Below are 26,969 nucleotides of genomic sequence, written 5' to 3'. Positions count from 1 at the left end.
AAAAAATATAATATGTTTTTTTTATTTAAAAAAAATTATATATTTTAGTTTTTTCTATTTATTAAAAAATTTATAATAAATTATCAAAAAGTAGAAAAACAAATAATATAAATTTTAAAAACAAATTATTTTAAACAAAAAATTAAAAAAATAAATACTATTTTAGCTTTTTTATTCGGTTAAAAGTAATCTATTGATATCATCCAATATAATTAAATTGAATTTATTTATAATAAGTTCACTTTAATTATGTTGGATGATGTTAATAGATTATTTTTAACTTAATAAAAAAAATTAAATATTTTGATTTTTTCTATTCAATTAAAAGACAAACACCACCTTAGTTTACAATGTTTTTATTTGGATTGAAGAAAGGAAGAACAAAAAAAAGAAAAAGAAAAAAGAAAGATGCCCAGGAAAACTCCTCCGTGGAAAACAAAGGGCGGACAGACAGCAGACACTGAAATGAGAGAAAGATGAATAATTTTGGTGATGCAAACATAGCCTTAAGTCGCTAAAAGAAGTCGTTGATATCTTTATTTCTTTTTGCCTACAGAGAAAAATGCCCAAGAAGTGGCCCTGATTTCAAGCTACAAAAGCTATGGAGGTACGTACACTGGAATAATATTCTCTTTCTAGCTGTTATTCACACACTCACTACTCAGAGAGATCAAAAGACCAAACGATTGAGAATCCAAAGACCAATCAAAAGGGCAAAAAAGAAAAGGAAAAAAAAAATATTCAAAATCAAAATATCTCAATCTCCATGCTGAAAACTTTCAAAATGTGCACCACAGCCACACAAAATTCCATCTCCCCTCTACAAGCAACAAATCTCCACCACACCACAATTCACCTTTCTTGATTCCTTCTTTACTTCACTCAAAAACTCATTATTATTGATTAATTAGTCCAACAAATTTTTTGAAATCACAAAACATAATCAACTTACAATTAAGCTTGAAGATTAGTCCGAAAAAACTTGGCCCACTCTAGACATTCTCATTCTCTCCTTCCTCTATTTGATGTGATGGGTCATGGGTGGTTCTATATGACAAGATTAATCATCTAATTTATGGATTTGAGAGTGACCCTAAACTAAATGTGGAGCATATATTAGATTACAATCTTATAATATTTACTTAATGGTATCTAAATTTCCCATCCTAGGCCTAAATTGACTTTGGAAAGACAATAACCCGAAACATCGATGAAAAAGACCCAAAACATTGATGAAATGAGAATGACAATAAGATGAATTTTATTTATTTATTTATTTTATTTCATACTTAGTAGGAACGAGTTTGAAAAAAGTAATACATTTTTGAATAAAAGTTTAATTTTATTCTTTTTTTTTAAATAATGATAAAATAAAATTCACAATAAGAAGAATTTTTTTATTATTATATATTTGTTTTGTCTCATCGTACGAGTTTGAAAAATAACAGATGAGTTATTTATTTTTTTAAAATTTGGTTTGAATTTGGAGAGTGTTTTGTCCAATCCCATATATATATAAAATCGATAAAAAAATGATTTTGATTTATTTTTTTTATTTTTTCCTTTTTTAACACATAAAATTTTAAAAATTATTTTTCATTAAAATAAGTTATGAAAATTAAAAAATTTATTTATTTATAAAAATTAATTAATTTTTTTTTAAAAAAAGTTAGAATATGAGAAATTCACGTATCTTTTATTTATTTTTCGAAAGGGAGATGAAAATACAGGTGATGTGCCTCCTCAACTCACACCGTTATCATCCTAAGAAATGGGTACTCGATATGAGAGAATAGAATCGGTGACAGTGAAGGCGTGTCTGAAGAGTGAGTGACCCGAGTTTACCAAATGAGAGGGAGACTTGGACAGCCACTAGAATTCTGAATTATTAATGGAGAAGATTTTTGTAGAGTGAGGAAATGCAAACCATTCATTCAATTGCTTCGTACCCAACTGCTGAAAATTTTAAATGAGAGTTCCTTAGTGCAGGGCTAACATAAATTCGTGTCAGAGTAGAGGGAACAATGACAATTCTATTCCCAACAACACAATTAAGAGTCGTAACTCTTAAGGTTAAGGTTGGACTCAAAAACGCGGCTTCAAGGCTTTGAAAAAAACGTGACACTCATCGTGATTGATAATTTATTCATTTATTTAAGATTTACGATATCAAAAATTTAAAATATCATATCAAAATTGTTAAAAAAACGTGATATGTATGTTGAAAAATTGATTGTTTAATATAATATCTAAACTTAATTTGACAAGAGATTGTCGGCAAGTCTCTCCACGTGAGAGAGGTTTACAATTTCATAATATTCTTTAGTCAAATTTGTAATTCCATGATATCTTTTCGTGTGAGGGAATGATGTTAAAAAATATAATATGTATATCGAATTTAAATTATGTCGGGAAGTAAGTTTTTAAGAAAAGTAATTGTTTATTAAAAGTGTTATTAATGACCTTTTATTATCTTATTTTACGATTTCTTTTATCAAATTATTACGTTGAGGTGGATTGATGGGATAAAAAAAAGTTTCAATTTTTTACTTTTCTTCTTCCATCCACTTGTTTTCACCACTTTATTAAATATTTAAAATGATAAAAAGCACATGGAAAGTGGTGAGAAGGATAAACACAGCAAAAATTTTGACGTATTGTGATGCTGAAGTGATGAACCACGTTTGGATGGAAAACATACAAAAAAAAAGCCTCTTTTGAGGTGTTTGGTCGGTGAGAAAATGTAACACCAGGGCTGAGGGCTCACACTAGGCGGACGTTGGGCGGAAGCAAAGAGAATAAGAAGAAGAGGGCAAGGGCAGGGTCCCATGTGGTGTTTGGCCAGGAATTCAGCGATGCTGACAAATTTCAGCTCAACCTCATTCATTCAATTGCGCCCCCCCTCCCCCACACCCACCTCATGCATTTTCCTCCAACGTCCATACTTTATATATATATATTATTATTGTAATTTTAAGCTTTTGAAAAGCTTATTAAACTCTAATCTCCTTTTCCAATGGTGTCTAAGGATCAAAAGTTTTCATTCCCATATTTGAACATGAATGAATGGAGTAGGGTAGGAAGAATTGGAAGTTGTTGGAAACAAAATAATATCTTAAAGCCTGATTCGCTTTTTCAAAGCCAATTCTTACTTCAAGTATTTTAAAAATTAAAATTCTAGTCTATTAAAACGAAAATACTGTTCAAATCATCATATTTTTTAAAAATCAGATCTAATAAATTTTTTTATTTAATAAATAAAAAAAAAGGTTCTAAATTTTCCTATACTATCACCGGAAAGCTTTCTTGAGAAAATAATTAATTTTCTATAAAAGAAACGGTTCAATATTCTTTGACTCATAATCGTATGATCATGGGTTAACATGATGTAATGATTACTCGTGTAATTTAAAGTTAGAGGTGGACAAATACTATAACACAACTTTCTGTCTTTTGTGATTTTGTCTGGCAAGCTCAAGCCTTCATAAACTTAGAGAGAGGAAAAATGGGTATAGAACCTACAACAACGCATCTTCTATGAATTCAAACCTTTTTAAATGGAATTTCTTTTTATTTTATTTATTTTTATTTATTGTGACTTAAGAATGTGGTCGCAAGAAGAGAGAATTTTTAAATCAATTCTTCAATTTGTAAGATTTGAAAAAGATGATCAAGTTTAGGGAACTAGCAAAGGTTAAGTACCAAATGAGGTTATATGAGTGTTTAGCACTTTGATCCGAAAGAGAGAAGATGAAAAGTAGAGAAATAGAACACAGAGAAATACAAAACAGACTCCGTGGATCTGTTTTAATACAGGAGCGCGAATATCATATATATATATATAGGTTAATGGTTAGGAGAGACGTACGGACACAATGCCGTTAAAAATGAGTAGAGTAATTGATTAAGGGAAAATAAGCTGAAACGGAAGGAGAATTAGTGAGTAGAAAATGCCATGGGCGGTTGATCTTGCCTCAGTCGTCACTCTGCTTCAACATTAGCTTGTTGGTTGCTGCAGTTATTCGTTTCCCTTCATGAAGATGCGCACGTTGTGTGCTGGTGGTGAAACAGACCGCCCTAGATCATTCTGCGAAGTGGAATAGATAGGGATTTGAGGGAATTTGATTGACATGGAGATCGTACGGAGAGAGGGAGAGAAGAGACGTACTTGAGAAGTAGGTCTGAAGGACGATTGTTGGCGCATTGGCTTCAGCGAAGAAGCTGATTTTGAATCCGATGGACCTTCTTCTCCGTTACAGAACCTGCTGGAAGATTCCTCTTCGCTGGCGGAAGAGCAGGAGATCGGCGGAGGCGGCGTCGATGACCACGGAACCACTTGATTTTCTTCATCATTTTCATCGTCGCCATCGTCTTCTCCATCTTCTTCACCTTCCTCATCTTCATCCTCATCGGTTGACGGAGTCTCATTTACAGTACGGCTGCGATTTACACACCTCTGGCAAACAGAGATGGTAGAACCGAGCTTAGGGCCGGAGCCGTTCCAGGGAGTTGGAGATTGGCAGACGTGGCAGAGAAGAGTCCTGGAATGCTTGGCGACGAGGAAGTTAGCGCTATGAACCTTGGCATCGCAGTCGCAACAGAGGCTGGCTTGATCGGAGTCGCAGTAGATGACTGCCGGAGAGTTGCAGAGCTCGCATACCTTCATTTCTTCCAACTAACTCTTAACGGGTAAGCTGCTTTCTCCTGCTTTTATGTTCACCGTTTCCAATAATACCAAATCATACCCCGCCCTTATTCATTTTTATTTAAAAAAAAAAAAAAAAACCTCCACTTGCACAGGTGATTTTTGGTCGTTCTATTTTATTTGTATATTTTGTCTCCTTCGGGTAACTTTTATTCCAAGACATCCTAATTTACTTCAAAAGATTTACAATTTTTTTGGTACCGTTCATCTGCACGCCAACTCAATTGCAGCAATTATTGATGGTAGAATCATTTTGATGTACCTTTTTTTTATAATTTCACTCCTGCTTAAAATCTTATGCTTTTTATTTCTTGAACCAAAATTTGAAATTTTAAAGATCATATATATTTTCTTATATCCATTCAATTGAGATCCACCCTTTGTTATCCACCCAAATTATCTCCTTATTTGTCACTATTATTTAAAATTCTTATTTTCTCATTCAAAATTTATCACTTACTTGTATTTATTTATTTTTTATTTTATTTATATTAATATTTTAAAGATTAATTTCACTCATATTTTTTTGAATTCAAAATGAGGAAAACATTTGATGAAATTTTAAACTTTAAAGATTACGTGTAGTTAGTCAAAATCTTAACCACAAAATGAAATTTATTCTATTTTAAGGCTTTATCTAATTTGTGGAAAAAAACATTAAAGAAAACAATTTTTTTATATTTAATTTTTTTTATAAAAAATGAAATAAAATTAGATATAATTTAAATAAATTATAAATTTATGGTATTTTTAAATTATTTAAAATAACATACAAAAATAGTTTATTGATTTAAATTTTCTTATGCTTTATTTTTCAGATTTTTTAACAACCAAACATAACCTCATAAAATTTAGGCCATTTCGTTGTGGATAAGATAAGTGTGGCCTAAATTTATGAAAAGACAATTCAAATGTTTAAAATTACTAAAAATGTGTTTCCATTATATTTTTCATTTCACTTGGAACACCTATAATTTTCTTTTTCTAATATTTTAATACTAAATTTTCTAATATTCATGGAAAAAACCATTGTTAGATAATAAAAAAGAATTTACAAAGAAAAAAAGCAGCAGTGATAAATTAAAAAGATGTAAGAAAGGAAGCAAAGCCTTGCAGGTGATTGGGGTTGGGGTTAGAGACACACTTTAAAAATGTCCCCAAAAGAAGCCTAGCAGTACTGAGAAGCAAAGCCCAACCACCAACTTTACCCCAAAAAAAAAAAAGGGAGACGCGTATATTTCTCTGAGCGATGACTCGAGTGGTGCGCTTGTATTGTTCTCCTCGATTTTTTGCGCCTTGGCCCTCACAGTCCTTAGGCTAGCTGGCCAGGATTCTGGAAAGCCTGGAAAGGATTCAGAGGTTGACGTGTCTTTTATGGTCGCATAGATCAGATATGTTGCCCAACACGTGGCCTCTTATTGTCTTTGATCCACTGCCAACTTCCTCAGGTGGACCCTTCCATTTTTGGTTTGTTATCCCTAAATATCAAATCCTTTATGTAACCCCAGATTTGCTCTACAATACCCATCACATATTTGCTCCCAAATATCTCATTAAAATGATTGCTTTTAGATAATTTTGGGAGTAGATTAAATTTGTACGAGTCCATATCCTACATACTTTCTCTTCTACCATATCATTTTCAGGTAGAAAGTTGCTTCACTACATGGATAACTAGATTTCTTTCTCAAGTGGCCAGAATTTGAAAGAAACAAGACTTTCGATGGTGGTAGATAAGCACGGATTGAAATGGGTGTGAAGATCAGCTACCATATTTTTTTCTTTTTGTTGTTTTTCATCAATCTGTGGTGCACGATCCCCTTAGGCTTTCTCAACCTCCGAAACTCTATGGCTTAGGTTTTCATAGGATTTGATGTATACCAGAACATTAATGGAAAGTAAATGGGTGAATCTCCCTTGGTTTGAAGTGATGGTTTGTGGCTTCAAAACTTCTTCGTTACCTTCTTCACATGGGGTACCCCATTATTTAATGCATTCACTATTTGATGATGATGAGATTATGCAGTAGTGTATGTGTATTTATATCTCATCCTGATGGGAACCCATGCCTTCTAGAATCAACTTTGATGATTGGATCATATCTTGATAAGCATATGTATGAATGGATGGATAGAATTATTAGGTACTGCTTGTAAGTGGGATCTACAGAACAATTCCAACAACCTAATTTGTTTCCATTTAATGGTTAGGTATGTACGTATTGATACCCTTTTCCATGTCCTACTTGTAAGATCTTATTTCTCCTAATTCTTTAATCACTCCAAAAACAAAAATTTTTACTAGCACATGATTTTTAGAATTTAAACATTTTATCTTCACCCATGTTTTCTCACAACCCTTTATTAGAATTTTTACTGCTCTCATGAATGGAGGTCGCCTGGTCGAAGGTTCAGGCTGGCCCATTTGATGATTGAGCCCAACCTTGAATTAGGAGGAACTGAAACAGGAAAGAGCCCATCGCTCTTTGGTGGTAAGAAGTTGAGCTGCTGTTGTTGTTAACACCTTTCTTCCCAGAGCTCCTTGAGCTAATTCTCCATTGATTTCACGGCTCAGGTGTAGGACACTCAATTTAGAAATTAGGCTCATTTAGATGCTTGGACATTAATCCTGGTTATCGTTATCTATAGTTCTTGGATTAGCGTAAGCTCGAAGGAGGTTGGATTTTTGCAGAGAATGAGGAAGGGACAGGTTAGATGTTTGCAATTTAATGCATTGGGTTTCTGCCCACCAACGTTGGGAAGCTGCTCTGTTGGGTGCTCAGTGTCAAGAGTACTTCCAGTTCTGTAAACAAGCCAACAAAAATATTTGCTTGGGTCCATGGGCCTACATAGAATGGGTGACCCTATTTAGTAATAAAATAATGGATGGGAAGGAAAGATTAGTTAGTTGGAATAAATTAATTTTGTACATCCAGTTCTCAATTCCTCCCAAAAAAAAAAAATTGATTGGAGCAGAGCGCAAATCCATTGGATACCAGTTTGCTATGAAGTATGATGAAGGTGACATGACATCAACTGTTTGTTGATTTCTAGTCCCTTTGTTTATATGTTTGCCCTTTGTTGATATGGTGATATAGTTTGGAAGGAGAAAGAGAAGCTTGTACTTGAAGCTGACGGTGATAAAGAAATTAATATTTAGATAGAATTAAACATGAATAACAAACACAATAGATAGAATTCAGGTGGGGAAAAAATATAAAAGAAGGCAGAGACAGGACAATGGAATAGCCTAAAAACTCACTAGACAAAAAGACAAAGAAGCCAGAAAAAAGACAAGGGCTCAGCCTAAAAGCCATTGACGATAGCTTCTTCTAGCCACCTTCTGGAACTTGTCATCAAGCCAGGACTCAATCTGAACATGAGAATGCAAAACTCCATCTGATTCAAAGCTCCATCTCCATCCAAGTCACCTTCTGTAACCATGCTCCTCAACTCATCGTCACTAAGGTTCTGCAACCCCAGAGTGGCGGAGTTCCTCTTCAAGCTCTCAAACGTGATCACACCCTTGTCCCCATCCATCAACAGCCGGAACCCATTACAGAGCTCCGTCATAAACCCATCAGCCCCCAACCTCTCCACCATTGCCGGGAAGAAGTCTTCGAAGACAACCCCATTTCTGGACGCCATTGCTATAGAGATGCTGAGCAGGTAGATATGAAAAAAGGCTGGGGGGTGTCCGACTATATATAGGAAGAGCTTGAAAGGGAAGAAGAAATGTTGGCGGAAAGAGTAGATGGAGAAGCTGACGAATGTACAGATAAGAGAGGGGGATTTGTTAAGGTTGTTGGCATCTTCCTCTTAAAATTCGTGGCCGTTTCTTGATAGAGGGAGTAGTCTTTCGGCGAAGTTGCATGGAGAATGGGAAGGTACCCCAGCTGGTGATGGAGAGCACTTTCCTTATAAACTTGGATTGGACGGCATTTTACTCAAACACCACCCTCCTTTGTCTTCTTCCGTAGACCCACCCACGAACCCACCTTTCCATGGTGGGCCATGCCCTCACCCTCACCCCCACCCCCACCCCCACCCCCCCCTTTTCTGATTATGGAAATGGCAACCTTCCTGTCTCTTTTGTATCTTGAGGGTCTGCCACTTCCGAAGACGACTCCCAATCAAAGAATGAGGAATATATGGCACCTTCCCATAATTGAATTGAGAAACTTCTTAGGTTGGGTTCGCCTCAAGGTTTCATCAACTCCACCCCCACCCCCCACCTCCACCCCATCTAAATTCTGATTTAACATGTACAATTTCTCGTTTTATCCATGTTTTGATTGTGTGTCCATGTTTCCAGGAATCATTCATCTCCATTATATTTATTATAATGTAGCAAGTAAGCCGTGATTGCATCTTGAAAAATGTTGTCACCATTCATTTAAATGTAAAATTTTTCATTTTTTCAATCATTTCTCACCACCTACCAAACTTATGCTTAATGATAACACTCCTCATACATCTAACATCTTTTTTTTTTTTTTTTCTAAATTCATTTTTATACCTTTATTAGTAATCTTCTACTGTTCTACTTGCCTCCATGATTTAAATTTTATGATATTTATGGCTTATATGGCTTTTTTTTTTTTTTTTTTTTTAATTAATATAGTAATAAATAAATTATTTGAAAAAAAATTTGATGTTTGTTCTATCCAAATTTGGATAATCTGCTGAAATGGAATATGGATTTTACCCGAATGATGTTGGGTTAAGGTGGATTGACTTTCAATTAAACCATATTACCCAATTTAAAGGCCCTGCTTCTTAGAAGAGGACGAGTGCACGTGTAAAATGATTAAGGGTTGGGAAGCGTGAAAAATATTAAAGTTATATAAGTAAAAATACAAGGACAGAGTTTTGAGTTAAAAATAAACGGCTAGGAATCGAAGGACAATGATGGAAGAATTCGTTCCTTTCTTATTATATAGGTTTTGATCATTTTTGTAACTTATGAGAAATAGCAAAACTTGTTGGAACGTGACTCAAATTCCTAATTAATAAAAACTTTTTTTTATAAAAAATATTATTCATAATATTGGAATTTTTTTATAAAATGAAAAAAGTTATTGAAAATATTTTAGATTATAAAAGGGAAAAAATGAGACGTGATTGTAAAAACTATATGAGATGAATAGAGATATGAAGAAGAATTAAAGATATCCGATAGAGTGAGAAAACTTGAGGTTTAAGGTATGAATACAAGGAGTGGGAAAATATGAAATGTTTCAAAAATTCAATAATTATATTTGATTTATATCATTTATGGTACAATGAAATGATTTTCTCTCATCTGATAATGTAAACATGGTTGGTCGAATCACGTTAAAATTTTGTGTACCTTTATGTGAATTGTTTTATTTTCATATTTTATAACTAATTTTGTTTGCATTAAAACTTCCACTGACACAATAAAATATAATAGATTGATAATATGTAAAATAAGTGATTGATTTTTAAGAAACCAAATATTAGTTTTTTTTATTTTTTTTGTTCTTCCTTTTAATCTAAATTTTGATTTAACAAATATAAAAATTTTAATTTTTTTTTCACAAGAGGTTAATTTTTACCCATCTAAATACCAAGAATTTGTTTAAGGGGTTGGGATAAAAGTATTGGAATAAAAAAGAAATACAATTATGGTCACTTTCATCAGTATTAACTCCCCTAGTTGTAACCTTACTAGCTAGAAAGTAATGAATGTACATGAAAAATGATCAAAAGAAATAAGTTGAAATGATAATGATAAAGATTATGACACATTGGCAAATTCAAGTGCTAGGGTTTCTAGTTAAAATTAATGTGTAGGGTGAAAGAGGACAATTTTGTTCCATATAATAATTCTATAAACAATAATAGAACACATAAGTTTTTGGAGTTGAATTCATTAGAGAGGCATGTACATTTGAATTCAAATTCATTTTATTAGTGGGTTTTTTTTCTACATTTTTTTAATAATTTTGATAATTTGTTACATAATTCTTTTAGAAATAGGGAAAATGGAGAGAAAGTGGGTATATCAAGAGATTTTTTATTTTTTTATTTTTTAGATAAAAGATGTTATTGCTTAAAAGGAATTTTAAAATTAAAGGGAGAAAATATTACTTTTTTATTTATTTATAGATTTATATATATATAAATATATATAGAAAAAGCCCATTCATTCTTAATGAAGCTTTCATGGCATGCACATTATTTTGAATTCAACTTCATCTTCAATCTAAAACCAAAAATTAAAAACTATCCTAATAAGGTTAGCATGTAAAATATTCCCAAAATATATAATTTGAAAAGAAAACATATCATTTAAAAAAAATTAAATTATATAATAATTTAATGTATGAATATAAATAAAAAATTGAATAAACCTAAAACATGAAATAATTGTGACTTTAATTTGTTTGAAAATTTGTTTATCTTTTTTTTTTTTATATGCCCTTATATAACATGGAGATTTTTCTTTAATAATAATTTTTATTTTTAAATTTCTTGCTTAATTTTTTCCCCTTTATGTGTGTTAACTTTTTAATTGAATTTTTGGATGATAGGTGTTTAGACCCACGCCATTAAATGCAAATGAAAATTATACGGGACAATTGAGACGTGGAGAAAAATGATTTTTTTTTTATGTTTAGTTTTATTATAAAAAATATGAAAGAAAATAAAATATAATTAAAATTAATTAAAAATTTATATATTTTAAAATTATTTAATTTTTATATAATAGAAAAAAATAAGTGAAATGAGTTTTAAAAAAAATCTAAAAATAATTTATTAACTTTAAATTTATTTTTTATATTTTTTTTCTTATATTTTTTTTTACAAATTTTCCAAAAACCGAATATAACTTAAAAGCGTAAAAGACCCGAATAAGCTTTGATAAGAGAACATTCATAGAAACATTAAAAAATTGGAAGATGGGTCTTGAGTTTAAAAACCATTTTTTATTGAAGAAACCCAAATAACCCACATGATTGTTGAGGTTAAAAGCAAATTATTTAAGAACAAAAAAATTTTAAAAAAATAAAAAAATTGATTTCCAGTACATCCACAAGAAGGGAAAATGGGGAGTAGGCTACCAATAGAAAAGTAACACCAACCAAAACATGAAGAAAGTAGAATGAATCTAGAAACCCTATTGGTCATTGCCCTTGCATGCTAAGAAATTGAATATGACTTTATGAATGTGAAACAAAAAAAAAAAAAAACCATGACATGATTTTCTCTCAAGAAATTCATAACAAAAAAAAAAAAAAAAAAAAAGGAAAAAAAAAAATCAACCCAAATTTGCAAACTTTTCCCCAGAAACTTGTGGCTCAATGGCTTAAAGCAAAAGCTTTTGTCCCAAGGGGAGTGGATTGGAAAGTAGTAATATTGTCCCATAGTCAATTATTATAATCAATGGGTGTCTTAGGTTGGAAGCTGAGATAGCAGAAGAAAGAGAGAGTAGGCAAGTGGGTATACATAAATTCCTTTCTAGAGTCTGGGCAGGTTCCTTGTAGCTCAGGAGGTCATTGTGGTTTGTATTTTCCTGGCTGCATCTGACTTTTGTTCCTGTGCACTTTAATTTATTTTCTTGGCTTCCCGAATATTTTGATTCCTGTTCAAATTTCTAAAACAATTCATTTTTTTCTTCAAGCTGTGTCAGAAGACTCAAAACTCAGAAGTTGCAACAAAAACTTTTTCTTTTTTTTTTTGAATTAAAAAATGAAGTTGCGCCCATGTTAATTCTCTGGAAGCTAAACAAACATGGGTTGCATGCCTTACACTAAAAATAATTGATCCTAGTATTTACATTCTGACACAACAATATAATACATGGGTTGGACTTGAATTTAATATTTCATCCCTCTAATATCAGAAAAAATAAATCCTATGTTCAGTATGCGGAATATTGACTTCTTTGAATTTTGTTTTTGTTTTTTTAAGGTGTTGCTTTATATTTGGATTTTTTTAATTAAAAATGAAAATATGAATAAAAATTATTTTTAAATAGAGTAATTGCTTAACAATTTCAGTATAGGTTCAATTAAGCTGAAATTTTTTGGAAAATAATTGAAGAATTTGAGCAATGTCTGAAGTTAGGCCGAGGAAAAAAAGGAGTCTCATTCGGGAATTTAGAACCATGATTGAGTACCATGCATTAATATTTAATATTTGATTCATACTGTAATTGTTCCCAACGGACAGGATGATGGCTTACAAATTTTGATCCAATTTACAGGTAGAGGTGCAAAGTGGGCTGGATGGTCCATGGTCTGGCTTGGCATGCAGGTTGGGCTAATTTGGTGGCCCAGCTCGTCGGCCCGGTTAGGCTGGCTTAATGGGCCTAACAGCTAGTTTTGATTTTATTTTATTTTTTATTTTTTTTGGGAAAAGTGTTTTTGACTCACTAATATAAAAATATATAAAAAAAAAGAATCCTAATTATTTAAAATTAATACCATCTTCATTTATTTAAAAATAATTTAAAATATACATTTTCTAATGAATCATAAAATTATTTTTTAAAATGTCTTTTTTATTTGTCATGCCAGTAATACCGATTGACACCTAAACCCTTCCATGTAAATATTTCCTTTTCTTTTAGATGTGTTTATTATTATTAATTATGATTTACATTTTTATGATCATAATATCTATATGATATTTTGTATCATAATATTTTTGTCTATGTAATTCACGTCACCTTATTTACTTGTCTAGAATATATATTTGTTTAAGACAAATTGTACGTAGTTTTTAACTTTGTAGTAATTTAAGTCTGTTGCTTTGAAATTAAATTATCGATTATAGATCCCGCATGTTCAAATTCATGTTGATGCCATGAATTTTGGGGCAATAATTAATGAAGATAATGAAACATCCACTATTGTGAGGACATCATAAACAATGAATATCTTTGTGTTAAAGATCCTTTCATCCTATTGATCAATTTGAAAGAGCAATATGATCATCCACCAAGAATGCGCATTATGATTGAATGGATTTAAGATTGCAAGATATCAAAATTGTTAGTGAATATAATATCACATGATTCAAAATTTGCTCTACTTAAAGACATACTATTTTTCATGCTTTAAATAGGTTCTTGTACCAGTGATATCGTGAGCATAGATTTGCAGAAGATTTTGAATTGACCTTTATGCATTGTTGTTACTAATCAAAATAATTAGCTTTTGTTGAAAAATCTCCATGCATGTTCACAACAGCAACAATCATTCAAGAGGTCATGGAAATCATCATCCTCGTAATAGCTCCACTTCTCTTGCTTTCTGGGTTTTGCACTACCATTGACATCATTACCTCCACCCAATTCATCGAAGACACTGAAACTGTAGTCTCTAATGGAAGTGCCTTCAAACTAAGTTTCTTTAGCCCGGCTGATTCAACCAACCGCTACGTTGGCATCTGGTACAGCATCCCTTCTTTATTTACTGTCATATGGGTGGCTAACAGGGGCAAACCCCTCAATGATTCTTCTGGGATTGTGACCATATCCGAAGATGGTAATCCTCTGGTTATGAATGGCCAGAAAGAGATTGTTTGGTCCTCGAATGCTTCAAATGCACCACCAAATTCAAGAGCTCAGCTTTTAGATTCTGGAAACCTTGTTCTGCGGGATCACATGGGAGAGCATTCAACATCCTTCTCATTCACTTTTGCCAAATATGAAGCTCAGCACGAATACGCATATCGGTGAGAAGGTGGTCCTAACATCATAGAAATCTCCCTCTGATCCGTCCATTGGAAGCTTCTCTGCAGGAATAAATCCTCTAAACATTCCTCAAGCATTCTTATGGAATGGCAGTCATCCATATTGGCGCAGTGGTCCATGGAACGGTCAGATCTTTATTGAAGAACCCGAAATGAATTCAGTTTTCCTCAATGGATTTCAGATGGTTGATGGTAAAGAAGTTTCTGTTTACGAAACTTTTAATCTGGCAAATTCGTCTATCTTTTTATATTATGTCTTGACTCCGGATGGAACAGTAGTGAAAACATATAGGGAGTACGGGAAGGAGTGGGAGGTTACTTGGAAGAGCAATGAAAGTGAGTGTGATGTTTATGGTACATGTGGGGAATTTGGAATCTTGAATTCAGGGAATTCACCAATTTGCAGCTGTTTAAGAGGGTACGAGCCAAAGTATCTAGAGGAATGGAGTAGAGGACATTGAACTAGTGGATGTGCGAGGAAGACACCATTGCAATGTGAAAGAACAAACAGCAGCGGTCAACAGGCCAAAATAGATGTATGTTTTAGGCTGACAACAGTAAAAGCGCCAGACTTTGCAGAATTGTCTCTTGCTCTCGAAGATGAATGCAGAGAGCAGTGCTTGAAGAATTGTTCTTGTATCGTTTATTCATATTACAGTAGCATCGGTTGTATGTCATGGAGTGGAAACTTGATTGATTTGCAAAAATTCCTTTGCAATTTATTATATGTTATACTATTAATATTAATATTATTATCATTATTAAAGATCGTTGTCCACATTGATGCCATGGGTTTTTTTAAGTCGGTAGATTAGACAGCAGAAGAAAAAGAAGTGGGCAAGTGTGAACGCATAATTCCTTTCTAGAGTTTGGGCAGGTTCTTTGTAGCTCAAGGGGTCATGGGGCTTTGGATTCATGGCTGAATCTGACTTTTGTTACTGTGCAGTTTCCAGTTTTTTTTCTTCTTTTTTTGCCGGGTCCTGAATAATATTTTGAATGTTCTTTCAAAAATATCTAAGAGAATTTTATCTTCAAGCTATATCAGAAGTTCTGATTAACTAAAAACAAATAAACGTAACAATTTTGTGACTTAAAAAGATCAAGCAATCCCAGTTCATTCTCCACAGGTAAAACAAACTGATTAGTACTTGATGTGAAAATGATTCTGTTGGATGAGTTCTAAAATAGATAAAATAACATATTTTATCATTGTAAAAGTAATAATATTTACAGAGATCTATATATATGTTGAACTTGAATTTGATATTTGATTCCTCTAATTAAGAGAGAGAAAAAAATGTAAAAACTAAGAGACGTGTTGTGCTGCCGTGTCCAGAGCAGACTTCTTTGACTTTTAAATTAATTTCTGAATTTGACAGTGAAAGAATTTGAAAAATATCTGAAGTCAGGCCCAGGAAAGAACATGGGTTTAAGAAGGAAAATGTCAAAACATCATTGTATGGTATAATGCATCGAAAATATACATCTCCATATTCACAACAGCAACCATCATTCATGAGGTTATGGAAATCATCATCCTCAAAAGCGTAATAGCTCTACTTCTCTTGCTTTCTGTAGTTTGTTTTGGGTTTTGCACTGCCATCGACACCATGACCTCCACTCGATTCATCGAAGACCCTGAAACTCTAGTCTCTAATGGAAGTGCCTTCAAACTGGGTTTCTTTAGCCTTGCCGATTCAACCAACCGCTACGTTGGTATCTGGTACAGCACCCCTTCTTTATCAACTGTCATATGGGTGGCTAACAGGGACAAACCCCTCAATGATTCCTCTGGGATTGTGACCATATCCGAAGATGGTAATCTTCAGGTTATGAATGGCCAGAAAGAGATTGTCTGGTCCTCATATGTTTCAAATGCATCAGCAAACTCAAGTGCTCAGCTTTTGGATTCTGGAAACCTTGTTCTGCAAGATAACAGCGGAAGGATCACATGGGAGAGCATCCAACATCCTTCTCATTCACTTTTGCCAAAGATGAAAATCAGCACTAATACAAATACTGGTGAGAAGGTAGTACTAACATCATGGAAATCTCCCTCTGATCCATCTATTGGAAGCTTCTCTTTAGGAATGAATCCTCTAAACATTCCCCAAGTATTCATCTGGAATGGCAGTCATCCATATTGGAGAAGTGGTCCATGGAGCAGTCAGATATTTATTGGAATACCCGACATGGATTCAGTTTTCCGCAGTGGATTTCAGGTAGTTGATGATAAAGAAGGTACTGTTTATGGAACTTTTACTCAGGCAAATTCCTCCATCTTTTTATGCTTTGTCTTGACTTCCCAAGGATCACTAGTGCAAACAGATAGGGAGTACGGGAAGGAGGAGTGGGGGGTTACTTGGAGGAGCAATAATAGTGAGTGTGATGTTTATGGTACATGTGGGGCATTTGGAATCTGTAATTCAGGGAATTCACCAATTTGCAGCTGTTTGAGAGGGTACAAGCCAAAGTATACAGAGGAATGGAGTAGAGGAAATTGGACTAGTGGGTGTGTGAGGAAGACACCATTACAATGTGAAAGAACAAACAGCAGCGGTCAACAGGGCAAGATAGATGGATTTTTTAGGCTAACAACAGTGAAAGTTCCAGACTATGCAGATTGGTCTCTTGCAGACGAAGATGAATGCAGAGAGGAGTGTTTGAAGAATTGTTCTTGTATTGCTTATTCATATTATAGTGGCATCGGTTGTATGACATGGAGCGGAAGTTTGATTGATTTGCAACAATTCACTAAAGGCAGGGCAGATCTTTACATTCGCCTTGCACATTCAGAACTAGGTAAAAATGTTCTTGTCTTCTTTACCTCTCGTTTTTCTGCTTGTCTCCTTTTGCAGAATGGAATAATCCAACACTCTTAAGCTTATTAAATACTTGGCGGCAGCTTGTATCCAATCCAGTCTCATGTATTAGCCTTGTTCTGTTTTACAGATAAGAAGAGAGATATGAAAGCAATTATTTCTGTTACAATTGTAGTAGGAACAATTGCCATTACCATCTGTACATATTTCTTATGGAGGTGGATAGGCAGACAAGCAGGTAATTTGCCCATTTACAGAGGTTCAGTAGGCTGTAATATATTTGTAGTTGTTATCTAGAAGTGACTCTATTCTATGTTCGGTAACAGTGAAGGAGAAAAGCAAGGAGATTTTACCATCTGACAGGGGGGATGCATATCAAAATTATGATATGAATATGCTTGGAGATAACGTGAACCGAGTTAAACTTGAGGAGTTACCCCTTCTGGACTTTGAGAAGCTGGCAGCTGCAACAAACAACTTTCATGAGGCCAATAAGCTCGGGCAGGGTGGTTTTGGTCCAGTATACAGGGTAATGCTTGTTCATCTCAAGCTGTATGGGGTATTCTTTTGAACTATTAGCTATTAATCTAGTTGATTGTTTGAAGGGTAACTTGCCAGGAGGACAAGAAATAGCAGTGAAAAGACTTTCAAGAGCATCTGCACAGGGTCAAGAAGAATTCATGAATGAGATGATACTGATTTCTAAAATCCAACACCGGAATCTTGTTAGACTTCTTGGCTTCTGCATTGAAGGGGACGAAAAGTTGTTGATCTACGAGTACATGCCAAACAAAAGCTTGGATGCCTTTCTCTTTGGTTAGATCATGCTATTGTCCTGAATGTTATATGTAGTTGTTCCAATTTCACATCTCTGCATCACTATAGATTCAATTCAGCAGTTTTTTTTGTCCATATTGTCCATTGACTCTTATGTTTCTGTTTTCCTTTTCTGTGCTCATAATTTAGATCCTCTCAAGAGAGAGTCTCTGGATTGGAGAAGACGCTTTAGCATTATTGAAGGGATTGGAAGGGGCCTCCTTTACCTTCACAGGGATTCTAGATTAAAAATCATTCATCGAGACCTAAAGGCAAGTAACATTTTGTTGGATGAAGACCTGAATGCTAAGATTTCAGACTTTGGTATGGCAAGGATATTTGGAAGCAATCAGGATCAAGCCAATACAATGAGGGTCGTGGGAACGTAGTAAGTGGTCATTGCCTTCTCACAATTTCCTTAAGTCATCTATTTGATATCCTAATATTTATAGCTCAATGATTTAATGCAGTGGTTATATGTCCCCTGAGTATGCAATGGGAGGACAATTTTCAGAAAAATCTGATGTATTCAGCTTTGGGGTGTTGTTATTAGAGACCGTAAGTGGGAGAAGGAACACTAGCTTTCAATATGATGACCAGTACATGAGCCTTTTGGGATATGTAAGTTTATAATAGATATCATCTACTCAATTAAGTAGAGTTTCATCATTTTCCTCTAACAAATTTAACTTAAAATTACACTATGTTGTGTTGAGTTTTTCAGGCATGGACACTATGGTGCGAACACAACATCCAAGAACTAATAGTTGGAGCTATAGCAGATGCATGCTTCCAAGAGGAGATATCAAGATGCATACATGTGGGACTGTTATGTGTGCAAGAATCAGCTAAAGATAGGCCATCCATGTCAACTGTTCTGTCTATGCTCTCTAATGAAATTGCACATCTCCCTCCCCCAAAGCAACCTCCATTCTTAGAGAAGCAGATTGCGATAGATACCGAGTCTTCTCAACCGAGACAAAATGAATCTTCTTCCAATCAAGTCACTGTTACAATCATTCAGGGCCGATAGAATATGAGTGGGTGACAATTAGTTCAATTGTCTTTTTGTTTTTGTTTTTTTATTTTTTTATTTCCTTTTTTTGATATATATTCAACTTGGCGACTTCAGTCCTAAGAACCCCATCATGTTGTATTGGATCCTTTATTCTTTAGAAAAACGTGTATGGATCTTCAACAATGATCTTTTCAATATGGATACTTTCTACTATTTTTGGATTAAATTGATTTTTATCTTGATACCTAGGCATCTAACGTAGAGTGTGACAGCTTCCAAACTCAATGTAGACTCTTCTTATGGACTGGCGGGGAGCAGACAAAATGAGTTGCCGTTTAAGTCTGGCTATCAGTGTAGGAAGAGTCATGGGTGGGGCACCTTCTTTTGAATATAAAACCAGTTTAAAGACTCCCAAAAATAGAGTTGACGATGACTTTGATATTTTATTTGAAAAGGAATCTCCACTGGGAATGGAAAGATATGAGGAGGAAATTAAGAGACAGAACATCTGAAAAACCCTCTAGACAGAGTCCATTTTCACTGCAACAGGAAACATTGAAGCAGTTATAGACAGAAGGAAGATTGGGAGGTCACATGGGAGAGAAAGCAAACTGAAGGAAGATTTTGCATACTATGTGAAATATTTCTAAATGTATAGTTCGAAAAGAAAACATATCATTTTTTAAAATATAATTCAACGTATGGGTAAAAAAAACATGAAACAATTGACTTTAATTCACTTGAATTTTTTTTTTTTTTTTTTATATGCTCTCATCGCATGGAGATTTTTTTGTCCTTTAATAATAATTTTATTTTTTTTCAAAGATTTCTTGCTCAATTTTTTTCAATGTCTTAACGTTTTAAGTTTTGTGATTAAGTTTTTGAATAATTGTTGTTTAGTGTTATGCTAGCAAAAACATCAATGTCAACATATTAATGAAAGGACATGAAAATAAAGCAAACTAAACACAATGGTATACAAAGTTTTAATTTGATTCGGCCAATCATGTGTACTTGCATGTATAAAAGAGAATATTCTATTATACAATAAAGAATATAACAAAGGATAAAAACATATACAATTGTTAAGTCTTAAAACATCTTACTTTTCCTCACTCTTTGTATCTCTACCCTAAATCAAGAGTTTTTTTTGTTTCATTAGGTATCTTTCACTTTTCCTCACATTTACATCTTAATGAGCTCTCTTGTTTCACTAAGTGTCTCTCGTTCTTCCTAACATCTTTATTCACCTGGTACAATCTTTATAAGTCCATATTCCTCTTATAACTTTTTCCCTTCATAATATAAAATATTTATAAAGATATTCATACTGACTTTTCTTATTCTATAAATAATTTAATTACAATCACAAATAAACTTAGGAAATGTTATATATAATATTATTTTTATAAAAATAAAAATTCTAATTAGAAATTTGAGACACTTTTAAACAATCTCTACTTTGAATCAAATTTTATTAAGTCAATCTTCTACCTCCCCATGATTTATGATTTCCTTATGTGCTTCACTCACCACATGCATCGCTGTTTCCTTCATGTACTATGGTCTTTATCATATGCCATTAACCCCTTTTGTATCATTGATAGGAGAAAAACTTGACTTCATCTTAAACTAAAATTCTTTTTGTAATCCTTTTCTACGTGCTATTCTTTTTGTTCTTTTTGAAATCTCCAAATAAAGTTCTTTTAGACATCTTCAACCAAAACTCTTCTAAACATACTTAATTAAGGTTCTTTTACATATCTTCAACTTGGGTTCTTTCAATTAAGACTCTAATACCGTTTATTTATATTTATATCTTAGTGAACCTTTTTACTCCATTAAGTGTCTCTCACTCTTTCTTAAATCTTTATCCATAACATATGGTCCTCATAAGCTCATCTTTTTTTTTTTTTTTTTTTTATAACTTTTTTTTCTCATGACCTAGAATATTTATAGAAAATTTTCATCGATTTTCCTTATTCTATAAGAATTTAATTACAATCACAAATAAACTTAGGAAATAGTTTATATTATATTCCTTCTATAAAAATAAATATACTCCAATTAAGAATTTGATACATTTGCAGCATTAAATGTAAATGAAAAATATGAGGGAAAGGAATGAGAAGTTGAAACGGAAAAAAAGACTTGACAAAGAGCTTGGATAAGGGAACATTCATAGAAAGATTAATAATTGGAAGATGGGTCTTGAGTTAAAAAACCATTTTATTGAAGAAACCCGAATGGGCCACATGATGGTTGAGGTTAAAAGCAAATTATTTAAGAAAAAAAAAATGCATATTAAAAAATTGATTTCCAGTATGTCCACAAGAAGGGAAAATGGGGAGTAGACTACCAATAGAAAAGTAAGACCAACCCCAACATGAAAAAAGTTGAATGAGTCAAGAAACCCAATTGGTCAATGCCCTTGCATGCTAAGAAATTGAATATGAATTTATGAATGAAAAAAAACATTTCATTATTTTCAACTGAATGACATGATTTTAAGCAATGGCTTAAAATCTAAGTTACTTCGGTCAATAAATGAACCCCACCAACTGCATGATTGCTACTTATAATCTAAGTTAAAAGAAGGGAAAATGAAATGAATTAATTTCATATTCCAATACTACTGTAACTCCTGGACGTAGCCCAATTAGTTTTGATTTTTTTTTCCCATTAGTCTCCCTTGGTTAGGTGGGAAAGTGACAACTTTGGCACCATTCAATTAATTTGAAGAAATTCCAGGTTGGATGTTTAGATGTTTTAGACGGCTTTGTGTGAGTCACCCATCGCTTTCATTTATTTTGGTTAGTGTGTCAACTTGAGAAATGTTGTTGAAGGATCCCGAAAGTTCAATTACACAGTCTCGACATAATCTTGGCCTCTATATTTTGAACAAACCATTTCCGTGTTCAAGGTGACAATGAGATTATAAAAGACAAATAAAGGGGTAAAAGAATAAGGCAAAGGATATTTAAAAAAAAAATTAAAAATATTTTATGTTTCCAAAAAAATAAAAATAAAAATCATAATTTCAAGCCCCACACATTGTCGGTTAAACCACTACTTTGTCGGTTAAACCACTAGTTGGGATGAAATAAAATCTCACTTATAAATGAGATTTCATTTCCGTTGTATTCCATTCTTATCATCATTTGAGTTATCCAAATATAAGAATTTAGGAGAAAAGAAATAAGAATTTGATTTTACCAAACACACCCTAAAAAACCCATAGATTTTTTTATATCCTGATAAAAAAAAAAAGGTGTAAAAACATATAAAATTTTAAAAATAAAAAGTATTCATAGTTTCATAAACTTGTGGCTCAATGGCTTTTAAGCAAAAGCTTTTGTCTCAAGGGGAGTGATTTGGAAAGTAGTAGTATTGTCCAATAGTCATTATTATAATCAATGGGTGTATTAGGTTGGAAGCTGAGATAGCAGAAGAAAGAGAGTAGGCAAGTGGGGATACATAAATTCCTTCCTAGAGTCTGGGCAGGTTCCTTGTAGCTCAGGAGGTCATTGTGATTTGGGTTTTCCTGGCTGTGCATGACTTTTGTTCCTGTGCACTTTAATTTATTTTCTTGGCTCCCATATATTTTGATTCCTGTTCAAATTTCTAAAACAATTTATTTTATCTTCAAGCTGTGTCAGAACTCAGAAGTTGTAGCAAAATTAATTTTTTTTTTCTGTTTTCTAAACCCTTTTAAAGAGTATTTTTATTGTTGAAAGTGGAAGCAAGAATGAGAAATCCATTTCATGTCTTATTTATTTTTATATTTAGATTATTTATTTTATTTTTTATTTAGATTATTTATTAAAACAGAATTGCTCAACACATACGTCTTATTTTCTCATAAGTCCATTTATTTTTTATATATATAAAAAATTAATTTATTATATTTTTCAAATTCCAAAACCCATTCACCCCAAACCCTAGTTTCATTTTCTTATTTTTTTCTTCTTCATCCTCATTTTTTCCCCCAACATCAAAATAAAGAAGGAAAAACCGATTCATGTTTTGGAGGATGGGTGGAGTGAGGTTGAAAAGGAGAGTATTTTAAATATTTTGTATATAAATCTTATTTTTCATTAAAAAAATGGGTCGCTGTATAAAGAGTTTTAATGTATATGGGAACGGAGGGAGATGATTTAGACCTTTTGGTTACAGTATTACAGATGAAGATGGAAAATGTCAAAACATCATTGTATGGCATATGCATCGAAAATATACATCTCCATATTCACAACAGCAACCATCATTCAAGAGGTTATGGAAATCATCAGCCCCAAAAGCGTAATAGCTCTACTTCTCTTGCTTTCTGTAATTTGTTTTGGGTTTGGCACTGCCATCGACACCATGACCTCCACTCGCTTCATCGAAGACCCTGAAACTCTAGTCTCTGATGGAAGTGCCTTCAAACTGGGTTTCTTTAGCCTTGCCGATTCAACCAACCGCTACGTTGGTATCTGGTACAGTACCCCTTCTTTATCTACTATCATATGGGTGGCTAACAGGGACAAACCCCTCAATGATTCCTCTGGACTTGTGACCATATCTGAAGATGGTAATCTTCTGGTTATGAACGGCCAGAAAGAGATTGTCTGGTCCTCAAATGTTTCAAATGCAGCAGCAAATTCAAGTGCTCAGCTTTTAGATTCTGGAAACCTTGTTCTGCGAGATAACAGCGGAAGGATCACATGGGAGAGCATCCAACATCCTTCTCATTCATTTTTGCCAAAGATGAAAATCAGCGCTGATACAGACAGTGGTGAGAAGGTAGTACTAACATCATGGAAATCTCCCTCTGATCCGTCTATTGGAAGCTTCTCTTTAGGAATGAATCCTCTAAACATTCCTCAAGCATTCGTCTGGAATGGCAGTCATCCATATTGGCGAAGTGGTCCATGGAACGGTCAGATCTTTATTGGTCAGATCTATATTGGAGTACCCAAAATGAATTCAGTTTTCCTCAATGGATTTGGATTTCAGGTGGTTGATGATAAGGCAGGTACTGTTTATGAAACTTTTACTCTGGCAAATTCGTCTATCTTTTTATATTATGTCTTGACTCCCCAAGGAACAGTAGTGGAAACATATAGGGAGGACGGGAAGGAGGAGTGGGAGGTTACTTGGAGGAGCAATAATAGTGAGTGTGATGTTTATGGTACATGTGGGGCATTTGGAATCTGTAATTCAGGGAATTCACCAATTTGCAGCTGTTTGAGAGGGTACGAGCCAAAGTATATAGAGGAATGGAGTAGAGGAAATTGGACTAGTGGATGTGTGAGGAAGATGCCATTACAATGTGAAAGAACAAACAGCAGCGGTCAACAGGGCAAACTAGACGGATTTTTTAGGCTAACAACAGTGAAAGTTCCAGACTTTGCGGATTGGTCTCTTGCTCTCGAAGATGAATGCAGAGAGCAGTGCTTGAAGAATTGTTCTTGCATGGCTTATTCATATTATAGTGGCATCGGTTGTATGTCATGGAGTGGAAACTTGATTGATTTGGGAAAATTCACTCAAGGTGGGGCGGATCTTTACATTCGCCTTGCCAATTCAGAACTAGGTAAAAATGTTCTTGTTTTCTTTACCTCTTGTTTTTCTGGTTGTATCCTTTTGCAGAATGGAATATGCGAACACCCAAGCTTATTAAACACCTTATGGCAACTTGTATCCAATCCAGTCTCATGTATTAGGCTTTGGTTATATAAATGTTTGAATATTTCTTGTTCTGTTTTACAGATAAGAAGAGAGATATGAAAGCAATTATTTCTGTTACAATTGTAATAGGAACAATTGCCATTGGCATCTATACATATTTCTCATGGAGGTGGAGACGCAAACAAACAGGTAATTTTCCCATTTAAAGCAGCTCAGTAGGCTATGCTATGATAGATTTGTAGTTGTCATCTAGAAATGACTCACTTCTACATTTTGCAACAGTGAAAGATAAAAGCAAGGAGATATTACTATCTGACCGAGGGGATGCATATCAAATTTATGATATGAATAGGCTTGGAGACAATGCAAACCAGTTTAAACTTGAAGAGTTACCACTTCTCGCCCTTGAGAAGCTGGAAACTGCAACAAACAACTTTCATGAGGCCAATAAGCTTGGGCAGGGAGGTTTCGGTCCAGTATACAGGGTAATGCTTGTTCATTTTGAGCTTTCTAGGGTATTATTTTGAGCTATTAGTTATTAATTTAGTTGATTGTTTGAAGGGAAAATTACCAGGAGGACAAGAAATAGCAGTGAAAAGACTTTCAAGAGCATCTGCACAGGGTCTAGAAGAATTCGGGAATGAGGTGGTTGTGATTTCTAAAATCCAACACCGGAATCTTGTTAGACTTCTTGGCTACTGCATTGAAGGAGATGAAAAGTTGTTGATCTATGAGTACATGCCAAACAAAAGCTTGGATTCCTTTCTCTTTGGTTAGACCATGTTATTGTCCCTAATGTTATATGTAGATGTTCCAATTTCATAGCTCTGCATCACTGTAGATTCAATGCAGCAGTATTTTTATCCACATTGCCCAGTGAGGCTTATGTTTCCGTTTTCTTTTTCTATGTCCATCATTCAGATCCTCTCAAGCGAGACTTTTTGGATTGGAGAAGACGCTTCAACATTATCGAAGGGATTGGAAGAGGCCTTCTTTACCTACACAGGGATTCTAGATTCAGAATCATTCATCGAGACCTCAAGGCAAGTAACATTTTGTTGGATGAAGACCTGACCGCTAAGATTTCAGACTTTGGTATAGCAAGGATAGTTGGAGGTAATCAGGTTCAAGCCAATACAATGAGGGTGGTGGGAACCTAGTAAGTGGTCGTTGCCTTCTCACAGTTCCCGTAACTAATCTAATTATTATGCCAATATTTATGGTTCAATGATTAAATGCAGTGGCTATATGTCCCCTGAATATGCAATGGAAGGACGATTTTCAGAAAAATCTGATGTATTCAGCTTTGGGGTGTTGTTATTAGAGATTGTAAGTGGGAGAAGGAACACTAGTTTTCAATATGATGACCAGTACATGAGCCTTTTGGGATATGTAAGTGTATAATGGAAATCATCACCTTAGTTATAAAGAGTTTCATCATTGTATTCCACCATATTTAACTTAAAATTAAACTATATTGTGTTGATTTATTCAGGCATGGACACTATGGTGCGAACACAATATCGAAGAACTAATTGATGAAATAATAGCAGAAGAAGGCTTTCAAGAGGAGATATCAAGATGCATACATGTGGGACTGTTAGCTGTGCAAGAATTGGCAAAAGACAGGCCATCCATTTCAACTGTTGTTTCTATGCTCTCTAGTGAAATTGCACATCTTCCTCCCCCAAAGCAACCTCCATTCTTGGAGAAGCAGATTGAATCTTCTCAACCGAGACAAAACAAATATTCTTCAAACCAAGTAACAGTTACAGTCATTCAGGGCCGATAGAATATGATTAGGTGACAATTAGTTTGATTATTTATTTTTTATGTGGGTACGTATTCAATTTGGTGACTTCAGTCTGAAGAACCCGATCATGTACTGCTATCTAATTTCTTGATTTGGATCCTTTATTCTTTAGCAAAATGTATATAGATCTTCTACAATGAGCTCAATTGGACTTGTTAGTTTTGGATTGAATCAGCTTTTATTTTAATACCTAGGCATCTAATGTAGAGGTGTGATGGTTTCCAAACTCAATGCAGACTCTTCTTTTGGAGTGGCATGTACAGTTGGTGCTAGCAGACCAAATCACTTGTCCGTGTGTGTCTGCCCATTGTTTCGACGGGGCACCTTGTTTTAACAATAAAACCAGTTTAAGACTTCCCAAAACAGAGTTGACGATGACTTTGATAATTTTTTG

At 33.9% G+C, this 26,969-nt stretch overlaps 4 protein-coding genes across 4 annotated transcripts; 2 read left to right on the top strand and 2 right to left on the bottom strand.

Annotated features, from left to right (window-relative positions):
- Window positions 1–3,746: 3,746 nt before the first annotated feature.
- LOC100264749 (zinc finger protein CONSTANS) lies at window positions 3,747–4,734 on the bottom strand. The gene is made up of 2 exons (XM_002262959.5): window positions 4,169–4,734; window positions 3,747–4,087 (listed from the first exon to the last, which is right to left on the bottom strand). Exons 1-2 carry the CDS (start codon window positions 4,664–4,666, stop codon window positions 4,019–4,021), a joined length of 567 nt encoding a protein of 188 aa, XP_002262995.2. The 5' UTR covers window positions 4,667–4,734; the 3' UTR covers window positions 3,747–4,018.
- A 3,108-nt stretch (window positions 4,735–7,842) lies between these two features.
- On the bottom strand, window positions 7,843–8,911 carry LOC100249342 (calcium-binding protein PBP1-like). Its single transcript, XM_002262992.5, has one exon. It carries the CDS (start codon window positions 8,350–8,352, stop codon window positions 8,011–8,013), a length of 342 nt encoding a protein of 113 aa, XP_002263028.1. The 5' UTR covers window positions 8,353–8,911; the 3' UTR covers window positions 7,843–8,010.
- A 5,037-nt stretch (window positions 8,912–13,948) lies between these two features.
- LOC132254478 (G-type lectin S-receptor-like serine/threonine-protein kinase At1g11330) lies at window positions 13,949–14,894 on the top strand. The gene is made up of 2 exons (XM_059740202.1): window positions 13,949–14,415; window positions 14,528–14,894. Exons 1-2 carry the CDS (start codon window positions 13,949–13,951, stop codon window positions 14,892–14,894), a joined length of 834 nt encoding a protein of 277 aa, XP_059596185.1.
- Window positions 14,895–15,887: 993 nt separating this feature from the next.
- Window positions 15,888–26,721, top strand: LOC100263919 (uncharacterized). Its single transcript, XM_059740201.1, has 14 exons — window positions 15,888–17,235; window positions 17,386–17,493; window positions 17,582–17,784; window positions 17,861–18,071; window positions 18,222–18,459; window positions 18,542–18,692; window positions 18,796–19,101; window positions 23,278–24,667; window positions 24,844–24,951; window positions 25,045–25,247; window positions 25,324–25,534; window positions 25,684–25,921; window positions 26,004–26,154; window positions 26,258–26,721. The coding sequence occupies exons 1-14, from the start codon at window positions 15,957–15,959 to the stop codon at window positions 26,552–26,554; spliced, it is 5,094 nt and encodes a 1,697-aa protein (XP_059596184.1). The 5' UTR covers window positions 15,888–15,956; the 3' UTR covers window positions 26,555–26,721.
- Window positions 26,722–26,969: the final 248 nt, after the last annotated feature.

The sequence above is a fragment of the Vitis vinifera genome, chromosome 10 (genome assembly GCF_030704535.1).
Source record: "Vitis vinifera cultivar Pinot Noir 40024 chromosome 10, ASM3070453v1".
Lineage (NCBI taxonomy): Eukaryota > Viridiplantae > Streptophyta > Magnoliopsida > Vitales > Vitaceae > Vitis > Vitis vinifera.
Note: the sequence above shows the minus strand (reverse complement) of the source record. Positions and strands in the feature narration are given on the sequence as shown.

Bases quoted from the DNA above. Each gene is read 5' to 3' on its own strand.
- LOC100264749 (XM_002262959.5), bottom strand. From the start codon at position 4,666: ATGAAGGTATGCGAGCTCTGCAACTCTCCGGCAGTCATCTACTGCGAC. The intron at 4,088-4,168 runs GTACGTCTCTTC...TCCACTTCGCAG, and splicing joins CCTTCAGACCTACTTCTCAA to AATGATCTAGGGCGGTCTGT.
- LOC100249342 (XM_002262992.5), bottom strand. From the start codon at position 8,352: ATGGCGTCCAGAAATGGGGTTGTCTTCGAAGACTTCTTCCCGGCAATG.
- LOC132254478 (XM_059740202.1), top strand. From the start codon at position 13,949: ATGGAAATCATCATCCTCGTAATAGCTCCACTTCTCTTGCTTTCTGGG. The intron at 14,416-14,527 runs GTGAGAAGGTGG...ATGGAATGGCAG, and splicing joins CAGCACGAATACGCATATCG to TCATCCATATTGGCGCAGTG.
- LOC100263919 (XM_059740201.1), top strand. From the start codon at position 15,957: ATGGAAATCATCATCCTCAAAAGCGTAATAGCTCTACTTCTCTTGCTT. The intron at 17,494-17,581 runs GTAATTTGCCCA...GTTCGGTAACAG, and splicing joins GTGGATAGGCAGACAAGCAG to TGAAGGAGAAAAGCAAGGAG. The intron at 19,102-23,277 runs TAGAATATGAGT...TATTACAGATGA, and splicing joins TTACAATCATTCAGGGCCGA to AGATGGAAAATGTCAAAACA.